The following is a 12,356-nucleotide window of genomic DNA, read 5'->3' on the forward strand; positions in this document are numbered from 1 at the left end:
AGATATGGCAAAACCTCTACCCGTGGGGTCGGCCGAGATTGATTTATCAGCGGCCGGCGATATGAGCGCCGTGAGAAGAGTAGGTAAAGAACCTTCTCGTAACCCGGCTATCTGCTCAGAAAGCCTCCAGGTCAGACAGGCTCTGATGTAATCTTGATAGGTGGTCACATAGGAGGAAGGTTGACTGGGCATGCGGCACAACGCCTTGGGTCACCGACGCGTTTTTATTAAACGCATTTTCATCTCTGGCAGAACCATTCCACGGTGCCGCAAAGTTCACCGGTGCATTTTATACCTGATTCGATTGCATAGAATGGTGTTAATTGGGCCAGATAAAAAGAGGAATTCGTCATCCAAACTAAATTTATAAACAAAGGATCCATATAGCTAGCAATATTGCTGCCGGTTGCGAAAGAGAAGTTGTCTAATGGCCGTCGGCACCAAGCACAAAAGCAACGGATATTAGAGCCTTTCGTTATTCTAGATCTCGAATGTAGACTTTCAATTCATGATAATTTGCCCGCCAGAGTCCTCGAATTCCGTTAAAACGGGAATCTAATCTTATCTAATCAGCTCGCCATTTCGAGTGATACTGTATGACCAGCCACCGGTAGCCGGAAAGCACAGTCGTTTTTTTTTTTTGTTTAATTCATCGGAAAGCACAGTCCGTTTCTCCAACCGCTACCATCCACGCAGGTTAAACCCCCGAATAAAGTCTCATTCTTCTAGGTATCCAATGGGGGGATGTTTAATGAGAGAGTTGAGACATGTTTATTAAACTAAAGTGATGCCTACGCTGGGGGCAGCATGCATCAATGGTCAGCCGGTGAGGATGGTTGCTTATCATCGAGGGGAGAAAAGGATGGTAATCACCAACCAAGAGAAACGCAAAAGGACAGCATACTCTGCGACCACGTGGCTTAAAAACGGTTGTAATCATCAACGGCTACGTATCAGAAACAAACTTTACAATTTACATGTAACTTGAGAGCTAGCTTGGATGGGGTGGGGTTGCAATTGGGGTCCGCAGGGATAGAGGCTTCTTAGCTCGTGAAATGCGAACATGTACATACATGTAGTTGTCCAAAGTTTAAATAAGTGAGAGCAATTGCATATATGCAATTAAAGCTTACGACGCCGTGTCTTTTATAATTGGGAACACGGTCGCCTTTCTAGCATTTCGGGGACACCTAGGCCTCTCTCTACTTTATATCGCACCAATACCTTTGAATAATATTATTGTTGAATGTTCCCCTACAGGACTAAACGCTTCCAAACATTCACGCCCCCATTGATTTTAACAATTTTAAGTACGTTTTATTCATATAACTAACTCAGCACTCGAGTATGTAGTCCTTGTGTCTACACGGGTCTAACCCTTACCTCCCCAGCCAAAAGTATCAGGTCGGTCCCAACCAATCTAACCAGGGTAAGTACTGAGTCTATCCGCTGCCATTGTCAGTGTAAGTCTGAAAATAGGCGCGTTCTGCAGCAACTTCAAAAAAATACGGTAACACTACCAATATTCACTTCAAGGTACCGACGATGTGAATCAATGAGAATTCGTTCCGAGACATCACTATTTTAACCTTATTCCGATCTACATCCCCTTGAGGCGTTGCTTCAAAGACGTGGCTCGTTTGTGTAACTGAGGCTTCGCGCTCCACATTGGAGCACCCTAAGCAATGAAAATGATTAGTAAACCCTTCGACAGGGCTCTGGATGATTTTATTAATCACGCTAAGAGACTTGTCAGCATGGAAGTAAGTAAGCTTCTGACTGCGTACAACCCTTAGACGCCATTGCTATTTATTTCAGTGGCTTAGATTCGAGCAACATCTACTCACAGCCACTGCCAGTAATAACACAAAGTCGCTTTCCAAGCCATATCAAAGGGACTGTGCTGCAGAGATTAGAAAGCATGCACGGTCTCTCAAATTTCGGGAATCGCGTTCCCAGCGAAAGGGGTAGCTTCCTATATATTCTGTCGCCATATTAATAGCCATATCTGTGGTTCGCCAGTCCAGCAGTACGGCAATGGCGCGATATGGCGCAGTTACAACGTCGCGAAACACCTGGTTACCAGCTGGCTGGAAAGACTTACCAAGCTTTATGCACAACGCTGACAAGCTTTCCACGACTCTAGAGGGGCCAATCAGCAATTCTCCAGTACCAAGGATCTACTGGTGAAGTTGCAGAATTGGCGGGCTGAGTGTTTGATCGACTAGCCTTACAGCATCCGGTAGTTTGCTGACCTCTTTGTTTGATATCGGAATTCGGAAGCACCGGTGGAAGAGCCCTTTTCATTTCATTCAAATAAGGTCTCTTCGCCCGCCACAACGACAGCACCACCCCCACTCACTCGCTACAATTAATCCAATTCTCCTCCCATAATTATAATATCATGGCATCTTCACAAAACTCCCCCAGTACCAAGCCGCTCCTCCCTTCATCCGCCCCGATACCGCTGCACCCCCAAAAGCAACGGATCGACTACTGGGCTTGGGAATATGTAGCCCTCCTCGTCTCTTTCCTCGCTGTCGCTACCAGTGCAGTTGTTCTACTCATGTTTGACCAGAAACCTATTCCCGCTTGGAGTTGGCAGAGTAATGGCATAAGTGTGAATTCGATCATTTCTCTTTTATCTACCCTGTCGAGGGCATCACTACTCATGCCGATTGATGAGTGTATGGGTCAACTCATGTGGTTGAGGTATGAGTATCGCGCACAGAGGCTGGCGGATGTGGGTTTGTATAACGAGGCATCGAGGGGGGCGTGGGGGGCGTTGAGACTGGTGTGGAGGCAGAGAGGAAGGTGTGTATAATCCACAAGCTCTTCAGACTTTATTAATACTAACTCATATGAAGAACTTTGGGATGTCTTGGGTCCTTTCTACTCATCGGTTCTCTCGGAATCGGAACTGCACAGCAGCAGCTCCTCTCTTACCCTAGGCGTAGATTCGTCGATCTTACCATCATGTCTAATCTTAATCGTGCCCTCGAGTTCAATACATATCAAGGGTCTACTGAGGATCCCGCAATGTCCTTCTCACTACTCTCCTCAATCTACAGTGCCTCCCTTTTTTCCGCAGCAAACAGCACCTCGACCGCCGCCGAAGTGCTCCCTCTCTTCAACTGCCCCAGCGGTGGCTGCGTCTTCAACACCTTCACCACACTCGGAATATGCAGCGAATGCAACGACGCAACCTCCCAGATCATCCAACTCTGCGACAGCGACAATAGCTACTGCACCGCATCATTCCAAGGCCTACAAGCATTCTCCTGGAGCGCAAGCTCCTCGACAGAGCTCAACACCCTACTAAACCAGTCCTCCATCACCAACTCCTCTGTTCCATCCAACGTAAAATCTCCCTTCGCACGAACTGCACACCTCCAAGCCGAATACGGTACCGATGGGTCCCTACCCCCCCGCTACACCGCGGCCGAATGCGCAATCTACTACTGCGTCAAAGAGATCCAAGCCAACGTCACAAACGGCACCTACACCGAAACAGTCCTCACCGCGCTCGAAAACACCAACCACAACCCCATCACTACCTCCGGAGACATGACTATAACCGGCGCCGCCGCCAACGAAAGCTTCCTCATCACCGCCCCCGCCCACGCCTCACTGGTCGGATCCCACGGCCTCACCGCAGCCCTCACCGGCTCCGCCCGCAGCGGCGCCAATAGCACCACTCAGCTCTTCACCTCCGACATCCTCCGCGGCTTTGCGCAGGACCCTGACATCGCGCGCACTATGGAGTGGGTCAGCACGGCGCTCACGAACCGGCTCCGCAACTTGGATCGCACTGCGCAGAAGGCCATGGGTGAGTCTTATACCGTGCAGTCGTTCATCCGGGTGCGGTGGATGTGGCTGCTGTATCCGGTGACGCTGTGGACGGCGTCGCTGGTGTTTTTGATTTGTGTGGTTGTGGAGACGAGGGGGAGGGGGATGAGGGCGTGGGGGGCGAGTCAGTTGGCGCTGGTGTGGTATGGGTTGGATGCGGAGACGAGGGGGAGGGTGCGGGATGGGGGTGGGAGGAGATGAAGGAGGTTGCGGAGAGGATGTGGGTGAAGTTGGAGGTGGGGGAGAACGGTGAGGGGGCGAGGTTGAGGGCAAAGAGGGTTGAGGGGTGATAAATGCGGTGGAGGCTTCTGGGAGTGGGTTTTGCAATTTGGGGCGTAAAAGTGTATGGCGTTTCTTGAGTTTTTCTTTTGTTTGGGTTATGTGTGTATAGACATTAATTAGATTATGGCCATTTATATTTATTCCTACTCTTAGTGTGCTATATCGTAGTACTTGGTGTTCTAGTTGCCCATTTCCGTCTCGCGAACTCGTAATCATAATCTATCACTCGCCCAATTGCCAACTCACAAAAAGAAGCAATCCCACCCAAGCACGTCCACGAAGATTCAAGACCCGCCCAAGCCCAATTTCGAATCAATAATGCAATAGCGTAGAGCGGTGTTCAAATCCAAAGTCGAATCACAAACTAGGGCTTGGTGGCCAATCGAGTGATATACTGTGACTAACATTTTTTTCTTGCTTCTCTACCACGCCAGGAAATGCATCACAAATGTATCACATAATGTATGATGAAATGCATCCTCTGTACCGGGTCGGCTTTGTATCTGGTGCGTGTGGCTATGCATCGGCGAATGCATCGGCATATGCATCCCAGTCCCATTTGACGATTTTACGACGGCCTTCCGACGCAAATGTGTCAGTGAAGGGATCTGTAAAGGGATCAGTATATTCGTCTTGTTTCATGTTCAAAAAACTATTATGTAGGGGAATTGAACGTGGGTTGTTCCGCACATCTTGCCAGCTAGGCCATCAACTGCTATGGTAACGGCATGATAATAGCTATTATCAAGCGAGTCTATGGCTACATATTTTAAAAGAAGAATTTAACTAAGTTCGAAATCGGGATTAATTTCCATAACAATTTCCCGGCGACTTGCTGCACCAATTTCCCGACGACTTTCCCGACGCCTTTCCCGACGTCTTTCCCTGCTAGTAATCTAACACTACCCTTAAGTGCGGCGGTACTAGCAGTGAAAGTCGTTCATAAAATCGTTGGTAAAGTTGTAGATATAGTCGCCCTTAGGAAATCAGGTGATATTAGGAACGAAAGGTTTAGGGAAAGTCGTAGGGGAAATCGGCAATACACGCTGGGAACGACTATGTCTACACAGCAGTGCCGCGACTGGGAAAGTAATCAACAAATGAATCAATAATGCATCGGTAAAAGTATCATGTGCACCGCTTAACAGAGCCCTCGACAGGTGATGCATTCCCTGGCGTGGTAGAGCTTTCATTTCTTGTGTTTTAACTAAGCCGTGTATATAGCCATGAAACAATTAATCTCTATCTTTTGTTACACGTACATACTAGCCAAATCCAAGAGGGAGTTCGTGGCCGGTAGGGTATATATTGCGCCTGCAATGCCGCCAGACTCAAGGTCCGGCGTGCGGGGGATGGAGGGAGATGGTGCGTCAGGTTCAGGTCTCTAGGTAAATACCAAATACCGACTCGGGGTTAGTAGCCAGGAGTGTCGGTTTGGGGCGGCGAGCTGGCATTAAGGCTAGTTAGTTGGAGTTAGTTATTGATGTATCTACGGGCAAACGAGATATCAAACCACCACTGCACCGATCATATGCGGGTAAATATCATACTACATCACCTTCACCCCGCAAGTAAATAGCTGGAGACAGCTTATGGCGTGTGTGTGTCAACGCTAAGATCGACTCGCCGAGGTCAACGAATCGATTCCTGGTGTTGAGGAAATATCCACCACGGTCTTACATATACAAAGGGCCCGCTTTCAGAAATTGAAACGCCCGCTAACAAAGATCTTTAGAGCCTCGCGAGAGGAACGTGGTCTGGTAAACAGGAGTTCGTTATTGAGAATAGGGGATCCTTAGTCGATCGTGAGAGTAGGGAGTGCCTCCCCCACGACGCAGTGCGCACACCCATATTAGCACTGATCATTGCGTCTGGAAGTACCAGATAACTATATAGATAGACGCAGCCCACGGGCCACGAGCTCTAATGGTACGCTGCCTCGAGCACCGCTGTTATCACACTACCGGACACCAGCGGGCGACCCTCGCAGCCTCAGCGTTACTACAAGGTGTGAACTTGGCCGCTGACGGCGGGGCCGCCATATAGGAGGCACGCAGAGATTCAACGCAGCTTTAAAGAAAGCGCGAACGTCCTCCAACTCCTGTAACTGCGCCTATATCCAACCCTATCTCGGTCCTATTAATTGTAACGTCGAATCATCTTGATACAGTTGGGGATGCGCCCCGACCCTCGCTTGTTTGCTAGGGTTATCTAGGGTTATCTAGGTGTGTTTTATGACGCTTGGCTTGACGGCGGGAGTCAGTAGATCTAGAACTGCTAATCCAAATTTACAGCCGTCAGTCCCAGCGGAAGCAGAACAAATGTGTGAACCGCAACGCTAGCTGCGTATGCGGCGACCAAGATTTCTTCATCAGCACCAAGCAACTAAGAGAAAAGTGTCTGATTGTCGAGCCATTACCGGAGGCTTTAGCTGCCCATGTGTTGGAACACCGGCTGCCCGGTAAGTTCTGTTCGTTCTCGCCGGCCATGATACAGCATGGATCGAGTGATATTCAATGATCTCGGCCACCACCGGGTTAGGCGTGACGAGAGATGTGGTTTACGTGACACGGCTTCTGTAAGTTATAGGTGTCACGGGCGTGAGGAGACATATTTGGCCTGGATAAAGATGCATTCGTGTTCGAGAAAAGATGTTTCTACTACGTGTACTTAGTTTGAGATATATTCTCCCTCCCTTGCTCCCTCTCGTTCTTTCCCTCTCTCTTCTTCCCTCCTCATCAATCTAATAGCGGGCATCAACTTGGGAAGTCTGGGCTTGAGAACTCGATATCCAGACCTAAGCTTCCGGTCAAAGCATCAGGATAGATGCCATATCGCATGTTCGATCAACCTGCCGCTCGTAAGATAGGAGCACGGGCCTTACATCCACCGTCAAGCACGCTTCTCCCAATTAACCACAACCCTAACTAACCACTCACAGCCTCTCACTCGCAGCACAAACCTCTCGATCAAATCACGATCCACCTGACCTTACACCAAACGGCACGCCCCAATCAACCCAATCAACCCACGCACCACATCGCACCAACCCCCAGATCGAGTCTCCACGAGAGGAAAAAAATAAAAACAAAAAAAAGATGGGATGAGACGCGCGCCGTGGGGCCCATCTCAACAGATCAGACAGATCAATCTCATCGGCCGCTCAACCATCCACATCTGGTCACTTGACCACCTCGACGGACAGACGGGTGTGCAGTTCATCTCGATTTTGTGGAGAACGTTCGACATCGGTGGGGCTTTTCGTGAAACTTCTTCCTGCGGCCGGAGACATCGGACTCGGAGATGCGGTGGAGAAGCTAGCGGACGTCATGCATGGTCGGGCATCCAACAAACCCCAACCCCAACCCCAACCCTCTCTCCCAGGCCAAAACCATAGAAAAGAAAAGAAAGCGGGGGAGAGTTATGATGACGGTGATAGACTTTTCTACCGCATGTACTCCGCTCCGTCGCTGTGCATTGATTCCGGTCGTCTTTTGAATTCGGGGCGACGAATTGGCTGGATTTTTAATTTTGGCCTGGCCCAACAACATATATCTCTCTACACAGAGTACGAGTTCCACCCGCTAGTTGAGCAACCTAAGTACACATGTATGTAGGTAAGTAGAAGTATGTAGGGAGGTACATGGAAGAAAAGTAAATGGATGGGTACGCACGTCAATCAACCCCGCTCATGCTCATGTTCACCCCGCAGCTCCACACCCACTCACAGGTCCCTCTGCCCCAACAGAAAAAGTAATTCGGGATTTCCAGGCTGCATGGTCGCCAAAGAAGCAACGGGCGGAACCCCATTTTTGAAAAGCAAAAGGCAAGAAGGGAAAAAAGTAACCATGGTAATGAGTGAGTGGTAATATGCATTCACGGCCCTTTTTAACCTCGTCAAATTGTTCCAACCAATCCCCCAACATAAAAAGGTATATACAACAAGCAAAAAAACAACCAAACAGTGGTTTTCCCCCCCCTTTCTCCCACGAAATGAAACCCAAGAAATGCTTCTACATAATGATAACGATGATATATATAAAAAACCGTTTTTCCCTTTTTTTCCCCCTTTGCCCTTTGAACCCTAAATGAAAAAAACAAACAAACCCAAGCTTTTTTTGTAGTCCGTCCGTCCGTTTCCCAATGAGCCCTGAATGATGATGCAAGGAAAGAAAAGAAAAAAGGAATACAAAAACGCTAGAACAACCAGAAAAGTCAAAAACCAAATCGAGGCGCTTTATATCCCTTGAGCTAAAAAAAATGCAGACCACAAAAAAACACCCCACAGAAAAGAAAAACAATTACAAAAAACTAAAAAGGAAAATAAAAAAAATATACACACGAAGCAAACAAACCCTCCCCCTCACTCTCGCCCACTCATGCGAGCGCCCACCTACAGCTCCATATCAATCTCATTATCCTCCCACCCACACCCATACCCATACCCAAACCCAAACCCACCCCCCACCGTCGCCGCAGCAGGCTTAGCCACCCGGTGGTGCACCCTCCTAACCTTCCTCCTCCCCCCCTCCACCACTTCCTCCCCGCCGCTCTCCCCCTCCGACTCGATGCCACTATCGCCCCAGCTACCGCCACTACTAACGGACCCCACACTCTCCGCATAGCTCCTCTTCCCCGCACCGCCGCCGCTTCCGCGGGCCGTCAGGCGCTCAAACCCATACAGTATACTCTTGTGCGACGCGGCCAGCAAGTCCTCGTCGTCGTCGTCGCCGCCGTCCTCCTCCTCGTCGTCAGAGCCATAGACGAGCGTGCGTCCGCGGCGGTAGTTCTCCGGCGCCTCCTCGAACTCGAAGGGGGCGGCCGTGGCGATGGCGGAGTCTGTGTCTGTGTCTGTGGGGAGCTCCTCGATCTCGATCATGGAGGTTGTTGTTGCTGCTGTTGATGATGCTGCGGAGGGGGCGGGGGAGGGGGAGAGGGATGGGGGCGTGTTGGAGCGGTGCGTGTAGGGGTTGTAGGGGAGGGAGGGGTGGTAGGCGTGGTAGTTGTAGTTTGGCGGGCGCGGGATTGTGAGTGGGGTTGTGAAGGGGCGGGTGGGTTGGGGGGAGAGGTAGGTTGACATTGTTTGTGTTTGTGGTTTTTGTGGGTTGGGGTGAGGTTTAATTCGTAGTAGTAGTAGTAGTAGTTATTCGCAGTAGTAGTGATTTGTAGTAGCAGTAGTTGTAGTAGCAGTAGTTGTAGATTGTAGATTGAGTAGACGCAGAAGTGGAGTGAGTGAGTGAGTGGTGGCCGACCCAAGGAAGGATCCTTATATCACTTCCCACCCGCACTTAAAGTACACGTTGTGGGGTGATCGATAAAACAAAATGTGACGTAGCTAGCTAGTCGTGGCCGTTATAGAAAAAATAGAATTGAGAACAAGAACAATCGATCCGCAGCAACCAGACAGCACAATGAATGGGTGGAGAATGCGCTCTTCTTTATATATCTAGTAGAAAGTGCAGAGAAGGGCCGGGAGGAGGGAGTAGAGGAGTAGTTAAAGAAGAAGAAGATCAATCACTAGGATGGTGGTAGGTGGTGGCCGAAAAGAAAAAAAGAATTAATTATAATTACCAAAATCCAGAGGGGGGAGGAGGAGGAGGAGGAAGGAGGAGGAGCATGTCTAGATTATATGTACTCATCCAAATTTCACGCATATGTACGTCTGCAGTGTGGTGGTGTGTGAGGTGATGTGAGTGAGTGAGGTGAGGTGAGTGAGTGAGCGAGCGAGCGAGTGAGTGAGTGCGTATGAGGCACAACAAGCAAGTCAACACCGGCACAAAGGGACAAGACAAGACAAAAAAAAATTCCCATTCCCATTCCCGCCCGACGACGACAACTCTAATTTCCCACAAAGGCCGAAAGAAGAAAGCGAAACGCAAGCCCTATGACGGAGGACGTCAGGCGGTTTCTTTTTTTCCTTTTTTTCGTCTTCTTCTCACTTCCACGTAACGCCCGCTCCAACTACATACTCTACCTACTACTAGCTATGTAGCTACTGCTAGACCGAGACCGCCTACCCTATTCCTCCCCCGGACCCGAAGCGGAGGAGCAATGATGCAACGGAACCCAGTGCCAGTGCCAGTGCCAGTGCCAGTGCCAACGGGCGTGTTCAGCCTGCTACCAGTTGCTACAGGTAGCCCATTATTATTTTTATATTATTATTTTTTGCTGCCCATTTTTTCTCTCCCTGCCCCCGTTTTGTGCCCAATTGTGCGAAGAGCAATTAGATGACCGGGGGGGGTGGAAGGGTATTATTTTTTTGAGTCATCCTAGCCATTGTGATTCGTGGTGAGGGAGGGAAAGTGACGATTGCATCAGGGTGCAGACAGATATCACAACTCATCCATTGTTGGGGGCGAGAAAGGCTACATGCGGACTGGTGCGGGTGTACTTAGTTTGGAGCGGAGAGGGGAGGGGAGGGGGGGAGAGGGGCATCAACTTGAAGGTAGCCAGCCAGCCAGCCAGCCAGAGAACGACGACGATAGGGCAGCGTGAACTGTTACGTTACATGTAAGGGAGGAGGAGGGAGAGGACTCAGAGGATGAGTGGAGGGGAGAGCTGGCAACAACCTTCTCGCTCCTCACCTCACTACCTACTATCCCACATACCACAATTCTCACCACTCACCTCCTCCTCTACGCCTGCCTTGTGTCTACCATCTCTCACCCTTAGGACTATCTCCGTCCGCGTACCTACAAACCTTCACGCTCACTCACTCACTCGCTCTCGCTCTCACTCACTCGCTCTCGCTCTCACTCACTCACTCACCTGCTTGCCTCACTCACTGCCTGCCTACCTGCCTACCGCGAATACCACAGGAGCAATCCGCACCACAATCAAACACGCCAGCAGGCCCCCCCAAAAAACAGCACCTCAATCCCGCGCGCTGTCCTAATCTCCCATCCTCATCGGTTCAATAATAGAGCATCGGTAAAGTTGGGTAGAGTAGAGTAGAGCTTCCCTCCCCATGCCAGCGCCATCTCGGTGATCTGATCTGCCGTGCAACTCAACCCCCGGGAAAAGTAATCGGGTTGCGTGGTTGGGGCTGCAGTTATCATCTGCACAGCACATATGAAAAAAAAAAAAAAAATTTCATTTCCCAAACCCCCCCCGAATGCAACCGACACAACGCCGGTTTTGAGCGCGATATCGATGCATATTGGGGATGGACAAGTGTTGAATAGAGGATGCACTCACTGGGCTATCGATGACCGCGTGTAAAGGAATGTTGGTTGATGGCCTAGAGTACCTTGATAGAGGGCCAGTCAGAGTGCACACATGTCCCTGGAGCCCAGGTATCACTCTAGGTCCTCTGATCTTCGGCGGGCGGTGAACGGCGGTCGCTCATAGTAAGCACCAAAGTAACTTGAATTTGGCCTTGCAATGAATGACTGAACGCCGGGGATCGCGATTGTCCCAAGTGCGTAAGATGTAGATGTAGACAGGTGTGCTCATGTAGGATCTCGCTTCGCTTGCTTGCTTGCCTGTCTATCTGTCAACGACTTCTTCCTCCTGTCCACCACTCTCCACTGCTATCTCCCACGCACGCACCACCCACAACACGCTATCTGCATTCAATCTCTAGCTCATGCTCAGTAGTCTGGCTTCCACCTCACACCTCACAATATATATCGCCATCACCATCATCACATTCGAATGCATTCCAATTACAACCGTAGCGCAGTCTACTCTACATAGCCATTCCATCCATCTGCCTAATCTGGTCTGCAGTTCCGCAGTATTCTCGTCTCGTCGCGTTTGTCTGTCCGTTTGCAACCTGTCTGTTGATGCAACTAAATTTAGCCCGTCGTTACCCGGTAGGCGAGTGTGACAGGGATCGGAGAAACGTGCTGCCGGGGTTGTTGAATGGCTTTTTTTTTATAGCGGATCTTTGCGGCGGCGGAGGCGGCGAGCGGTGGTAAGGGTGCATATACCATATTTGGATGATGTCTCGAGGTAGTTAGAGTAGAAGCAGGGCGTCAATGGCGGCGTCCTGCGTGGCAGAGGAAAGCTCATGACAGTTTCAGATATAGCAGTAATTCCTCATAAGTGGCAATTTGCGCACGATTCACAGTGAAGAGGAAACCTATTTATGACACCGTAAGTGTAAGAGCCCCTATGCAAGTCTCGCCGGGAAACTTGCTGGGACGCTTGTTGGCTTTTGGGAGTAACACAACCAGTGCGCGCCGGCGTCCGCTAGATAACGAACGACGTTGTGTAAAGTT

General features: G+C 49.9%; 2 protein-coding genes across 2 annotated transcripts; one reads left to right on the forward strand and one right to left on the reverse strand.

The window, feature by feature from the left end:
• Positions 1 to 2,404: 2,404 nt before the first annotated feature.
• Positions 2,405 to 4,050, forward strand: LAJ45_09950 (uncharacterized protein; the record flags this gene model as incomplete). The annotated part of the gene is made up of 2 exons (XM_046119481.1): positions 2,405 to 2,814; positions 2,868 to 4,050. 2 exons carry the CDS (start codon positions 2,405 to 2,407, stop codon positions 4,048 to 4,050), a joined length of 1,593 nt encoding a protein of 530 aa, XP_045967332.1.
• Positions 4,051 to 8,524: 4,474 nt separating this feature from the next.
• On the reverse strand, positions 8,525 to 9,211 carry LAJ45_09951 (uncharacterized protein; the record flags this gene model as incomplete). Its single annotated transcript, XM_046119482.1, has 1 exon — positions 8,525 to 9,211. The coding sequence occupies one exon, from the start codon at positions 9,209 to 9,211 to the stop codon at positions 8,525 to 8,527; it is 687 nt and encodes a 228-aa protein (XP_045967333.1).
• Positions 9,212 to 12,356: the final 3,145 nt, after the last annotated feature.

The sequence above is a fragment of the Morchella importuna genome, assembly GCF_003444635.1.
Source record: "Morchella importuna strain M04M26 chromosome Unknown Morimp01GS040, whole genome shotgun sequence".
NCBI classification, from domain to species: Eukaryota; Fungi; Ascomycota; class Pezizomycetes; order Pezizales; family Morchellaceae; genus Morchella; species Morchella importuna.